The 6,732-nt window shown below is 41.6% G+C and overlaps 1 protein-coding gene across 1 annotated transcript; it reads right to left on the reverse strand.

Moving 5' to 3' along the window:
* Positions 1-1,072: 1,072 nt before the first annotated feature.
* LOC112068304 (probable global transcription activator SNF2L2) lies at positions 1,073-5,234 on the reverse strand. The gene is made up of 5 exons (XM_070438097.1): positions 4,978-5,234; positions 3,936-4,041; positions 2,481-2,582; positions 2,199-2,340; positions 1,073-1,909 (listed from the first exon to the last, which is right to left on the reverse strand). The coding sequence occupies exons 1-5, from the start codon at positions 5,184-5,186 to the stop codon at positions 1,773-1,775; spliced, it is 696 nt and encodes a 231-aa protein (XP_070294198.1). The 5' UTR covers positions 5,187-5,234; the 3' UTR covers positions 1,073-1,772.
* Positions 5,235-6,732: the final 1,498 nt, after the last annotated feature.

Below are 6,732 nucleotides of genomic sequence, written 5' to 3' on the forward strand. Positions count from 1 at the left end.
AAGATCATCAAAAGGTAAGTGAATATTTATAATGCTATTTCTGACTTCTGTTGACTACACAACATGGCGGATATCTGTTTTGGTAATGTGTTGGTCTCTGAGCGCTGTACTCAGATTATTGCATGGTGTGCTTTTTCCCGTAAAGCTTTTTTGAAATCTGACACAGCGGTTGCATTAAGGAGAAGTGGATCTAAAATTCCATGATTACAGTTGTATCTTTTAGCAATGTTTATTATGAGTATTTCTGTAAGATTGATGTGGCTCTCTGCAAAATCACCGGATGTTTTGGAACTACTGAACATAACGCGCCAATGTAAACTCAGATTTTTGGATATAAATATGAACTTTACCGAACAAAACATACATGTATTGTGTAACATGAAGTCCTATGAGTGTCATCTGATGAAGATCATCAAAGGTTAGTGATTCATTTTATCTATATTTCTGCTTTTTGTGACTCCTCTCTTTGGCTGGAAAAATGGCTGTGTTTTTCTGTGACTTGGCTCTGACCAAACATAATCGTTTGGTGTGCTTTCATTGTAAAGCCTTTTTGAAATCGGACACTGTGGCTGGATTTACAACAAGTCTATCTTTAAAATGGTGTAAAATACTTGTATGTTTGAGCAATTTTAATTATGGGATTTCTGTTGTTTTTAATTTGGCGCCCTGCAGTTTCACTGGCTGTTGACGAGGTGGGACGCTACCGTTCCACATACCCTAGTAAGGTTAAACAATATAAACATATTAATATAATCAGTCCTTGGGRTATAGAATATGTTTCTGCTGGCTACACTGATGTCTTGCCTTTCTTTTTACACAAAGCAGGATTAGTACAGAAGAACTGTAGCAACTGGTACACAAACTTCTTCATGCCAGAATCGGGGTCCCAGCGGGTTGCTTTTTCTTGCCAAAAAAAGAGAGAGAAAAAAAAAAAAGACATCAACACAAATCCATACTGTCTCCTGCTGGGAGATCTATTTTTTCTCTTTCTTGTTTGTCACCTGGGACTTGCTAGTTGCCACTCTAAACCAAACTCAAAAAGACGCAAAATAATACAAAAAGCCCATGAGTATAAAGTATAAAACGTACACCTGAAGTGATACAACTTTATCTGTTTATAACTGCTTATTAACTTTGAAAACAATGTTGGTGGTCAGGTCGTTCAGAATACACAATATRGTTCAAATACACTTCTCCTATTTGGAGTTTTATTACAGAATCAAATTTCAATTTTAAATCCACACATTTTGAGATTTGAAACAATCCAGTAGTGTGCATCCTGGTCATATTGAAGAACTGACCAACCATGTTCTGACATCTCCCATACCTGTACACAACACATAGAGATGTTATCAACAGGTGCCACTCTCTGAGGGTGGTCTCCGTCTCAGCAGAAATACATTCTAATTTCACACATACAGTAATAACACGTTCAAATAAAATAAAAAACTAATGGAAAAAGAGTGGAGAGATATCCTCTGGTAAAGCATTAAGGATACACACAGCAGCTTTCACATGAAGACCGAGGGAGCAACATCATAAAAAAAAAAGCTCAAATAATAGTAAAAGGACATGAATATTTGAGGCTGCATTAATTACTTGAGGACCAACATAATTAGTTATGTGCATTCCTTCGAGTGGCTTTCTTGACTTGAGATGAGACAAACCTTTTGCAAGGTGAGCAAATGAATGAGCTGCGACGCAAAAACAGTCACAGTGGATAGGAAGAAAGAGGATAAGGAGGATAAATGAACTAGCGTTGGTCCTCCAGGTCAAGCCTCATCTTTAGCTGTATTGTCCTCCAGATCCTCATCGCTGTCTACATCACTGTAGACTGTCTTCTTGACCTTCGTCTTTCTGCTTCTCTCCTCCTTCATCCTCTGTTTCCCCTGCTTTGTTGCCATTTTCACTGAAGAGAGGATTAAGAAAGGAACAAAAGAGAGTTGAAGGCACTAGTTTGCCATTTACATTTTATAATGACAACCAGATATTAGTTTGTCCTGTCATTGATCTTTGTGAAAATAAATAATTTCAAGCTACTCAAAATCTAAATAATGTTGCTTCATAACTTGGGTGAGTGAGTGTAAAAGTGCTTCTCATTGTCAACTGAACTACATAATATTGATCTTCTCATTGTTTTTTTTAAAGAAGGTATCCTTCACAGAGTTTATTTTGAGATCACAATGGCTGGGTCTCACCTGCTGATGAAACCAACTGARTGTCTCGACCTCTGTCATCTTCACGGATGGCAGTGCTGTCCAGTTTCACCTCATCGTCAATGACAATCCTTTGCCGTGCACTCTCAAACACAGACTTGAGAACAATTGAGTCCTCAAATATCTATGGCAAACACACACAACATAAACCAAATTAGCCTCTCACAATCATTAGCTGGGGGAATCATGGTATGTGGATTTCACGTAGAACCGTAGACAGTGACATGAATTCCAGTGGCCCTAGATCACATCCCTGCGGCACACCTGAGATCCCTCCAGGTTGAAGGTCTGGGCGTTGTGACACAGCAGTATGATGTCTTTCTCCAGATCTCCCACACTCCTGTACTTATGATTGCGCACACGCTCCTACCAAGAACAACACATTGTCAGAAAACATGTATGCTCACATAAATACAGTGTATATTAGTACCTGAATACAACATCAAAGAAAAGTTTGCTCAGATGACGATGGAATATGCAACCACAGGGTTGTGGAGGGACCGTTGGACACATAAAAGGCTAGCACTGCCATCTGTGACTTTGTTAACAGGCCTAGATCCAGTTGGTATGTGGGAAGATTTGTTGGTCGATCTGGTGGGTTAGTGCTGAGATTTGGTGGTGAGCAACCAGAAGGCTGATGGGTGGGTTGGTTCTGCGCTGAATTGGTATGTGGTAAGATGTGGYTGGGTTGGTGTCGTGCTGAGTMTATAGATTGCGGTGTAGAGCAGGGGTGCCCAATCTAGGGGGTGCGCCCCACGCGCCAATATTTTCTGTTGAGGTGTGAGTCCTGAAATAATTTTTTMGGMGGGGGGGATAATCAAAATAATATATATACAGTACCAGTCAAAAGTTTGGACACCTTCTCATTCAAGGGMTTTTCTTTATTTTTACTATGTTCTACATTGTAGAATAATAGTGAAGACATCAAAACTATGAAATAACACATATGGAATCATGTAGTAACCAAAAAGGTGTTAAACAAATCCAAATATGTTTTATATTTGAAATTCTTCAAAGTAGCCACCCTTCGCCTTGATGACAGCTTTGCACACTCTCGGCATTCTCTCAACCAGCTTCACCTGGAATGCTTTTCKAACAGTCTTGAAGGAGTTTCTACATATGCTGAGCACAGCTGTCATCAAGGCAAAGGGTAGCTACTTTGAAGAAGCTCAAATATATAATATATTTGGATTTGTTTAACACTTTCTTGGTTACTACAGGATTCCATAGGTGTTATTTCATAGTTTTGATGTCTTCACTATTATTCTACAATGTAAAAAACAGTAGCAATAAGGAAAAACCCTGGAATGAGTAGGTGTGCCTCAAACRTTTGACTAGTACTGCATGTGCAAATATAAATACAGGTGCATAATAATAGATAATTCATTTTGATGCTGATATAGGTCATATAAAATGCAATATGAACAGAAAATGGTGTGTTCACAAATCTCTGCATTTAATTGGAATGAGTCTTTAAGATGGCTATTTTACACCAAAAGTCTATTTGCAGTAAAATAGCCTACTGTTTTTGTGGAGGCCTACAAGTGCACTGTATTCCAATTCATTGTGATGCTGTTATGAACTATGAAGGGTTATATCAAATGCAATATGAAAATGTAAAATGCTATGTATTTGTGGCTAATTTGATCAAATGTAAAATAGGGGACCCTGTGTGAAAAAGGTTGGGAATCTCTGGTGTAGAGGGTCCACTGAGCCTACCRGGATCCTCCTYAAGTCCACAGGCTTTCGGATCAGCTCGTAATACTCTGACACCTCCTTCCTAGAAGGCAGTTGGATGAAGCCTTTGCTGATCTGACGGCCCAACCTGGAAGCATTTAGCACAGGCTCTGTTACGGGCCAAAAACACACAGACCTCTCCAGACAATAGTATATGATTAGTTTCAAATAGTTTCAGCGTTTGATATAGCCTGCCTGGAGTGGCGGATTAGCCAGATTTAGTTCCATCGTGCCAATCAAGTGCAGCCAAAGTATTTGAAAGAAAACATATTATTTTAAGTCGGGTCCGATCGTAGAGATAGATAGAGGACTCTTGTGCCCAACAGCTTGTTCTAGCATGGGCAGAGCCATTGAGGAAAGATCACATAATTCCAACAGGTCACCAGGAGGGATCAGCCAATGAAATATACATGTGCGGAAAAATTCCATAACTGAAGGTGGCAGTAAATCGCCAACCTTGGCTCTATACCTGTTCAAACAACACACTTTAGGTGGCAGTGTGCACCCTTTTAGTTTGTTTGCCAACTCATAGAAGTAGTAGAATAAGAAAATGGACTACCTCAAAAAAGTTCTCAGGTTTTTTTTTACATTTAAGTTATTTAGCAGAGGGTCTTAGAGGAGCACTTAGGGTTAAGTGTCTTGCTGAAGAGCACATCGACAGATTTTTCACCTTGTCATGTTGGAGATTCTAAKCAGCAACCTGGCCCAAAGCGCTTAACTGCTAGGCTACCTGCTGCCCATGCTCTCACAGATGCCATAATGGGACAGATACAATCTAAGTCTATTGATCTATCTAAGTCCTCTCTGTCTGATCATTTCTGCAGCACACTGCTCACACTGTGAAATGGAGGGAAACAATAAGTAATTCATGTTGAACCAGTCCCTGCATGGTCTAACATCAAACGTCACTGCCCTTCTTATCCACAAATTGCTAATTAGTACTTAATAATACGTGTGGACATAATTGCATCATAATTACATAATTAACACAGTGCTCATCRCCAATTCTCGCTGCTAATCTCACCCATCTTTGTAGTTGATGACCATATCCACCAGTGTGCTCAGCTGCTTGGTGAGCTCGGGGGGGTTGGGGAGCAGTTTCTCCGCCGGAGGTCGGCCCCGGCGCTTCTTGACCTTTTCACCTTCAGCATCCTGTCCGGAGTCTCGTGACTCTAAGTCTTTGTTGCCGTGGTGATCACCTTTCCGTTTCTTCAGGCTGATGTCCTCTTCCATGTCCTCCAAGACCCCGTTCTCCTCCACCTTGAGGAGGTGGAAGAAGAAGTTCATTGTTCAGAATTCAAAGATGACCGCAATATACTTATACACTAAAGCTGAAAATAGTTCACAAATTTTAACATAAACCATTGGTGTATAGGTCTATTGCGGTCATCTTTGACTTCTGGGGCTTTATTTTTGTCGAAATCTGTTTGTGTAAACAATTTAAATTTCATTTGGTACTTGCTCCCAGACAAACTAAACAACTTCTTTGTTCGCTTTGAGTACAATACAGTGCCACCGACACGGCCCGCTACCAAAACCTGCGGGCTCTCCTTCACCGCAGCCAACGTGAGTAAAACATTTAAACGTGTTAACCCTCGCAAGGCTGCCGGCCCAGATGGCATCCCTAGCCGCGTCCTCAGAGCATCCGCAGACCAGCTGGCTGGTGTGTTTACGGACATATTCAATCAATCCCTATCCCAGTCTGCTGTTCCACATGCTTCAAGAGGGCCACCATTGTTCCTGTTCCCAAGAAAGCTAAGGTAACTGAGCTAAACGACTACTCACTTCCGTCATCATGAAGTGTTTTGAGAGACTAGTCAAGGATCATATCACCTCCACCCTACCTGACACCTTAGACCCACTCCAATTTGCTTACCGCCCCAATAGGTCCACAGACGACTCAATCTCAATCACACTGCACACTGCCCTAACCCATCTGGACAAGAGGAATACCTATGTAAGAATGCTGTTCATCGACTACAGCTCAGCATTTAACACCATATTACCCTCCAAACTCGTCATTAAGCTCGAGACCCTGGGTCTCGACCCCACCCTGTGCAACTGGGTCCTGGACTTTCTGACGGGACGCTCCCAGGTGGTGAGGGTAGGAAACAACATCTCCACCCCGCTGATCCTCAACACTGGGGCTCCACAAGGGTGCGTTCTCAGCCCTCTCCTGTACTCCCTGTTCACCCATGACTGCGTGGCCATGCATGCCTCCAACTCAATCATCAAGTTTGCAGACGACACTACAGTGGTAGGCTTGATTACCAACAACGGCGAGGCGGCCTACAGGGAGGAGGTGAGGGCCCTCAGAGTGTGGTGTCAGGAAAATAACCTCACACTCAACATCAACAAAATAAAGGAGATGATTGTGGACTTCAGGAAACCGCAGAGGGAGCACACCCCTATCCACATTGACGGGACAGTAGTGGAGAAGGTAGAAAGTTTTAAGTTCCTCGGCGTACACATCACGGACAAACTGAAATGGTCCACCCACACAGACAGCGTGGTGAAGAAGGCACAACAGCGCCTCTTCAACCTCAGGAGGCTGAATAATTCTATTTTTTTTAAGGGGTGGATCAGCTTAATATTTCAGAAAGAATGTTGCTTCCAATGTAATTGTCTGCATTATTTCCAATCCCCCATATTTTTGGGGTAAATATATATATCCATACATGCATGCATACATATACATACCTATATAGACATACTTTTTTAAAGAATATACCTTTATTATTATTCCCCGCAAACCCTACCACCGATCCCCCAATTGGAG

Source organism: Salvelinus sp. IW2-2015, unplaced genomic scaffold (genome assembly GCF_002910315.2).
Source record: "Salvelinus sp. IW2-2015 unplaced genomic scaffold, ASM291031v2 Un_scaffold366, whole genome shotgun sequence".
NCBI lineage: Eukaryota > Metazoa > Chordata > Actinopteri > Salmoniformes > Salmonidae > Salvelinus > Salvelinus sp. IW2-2015.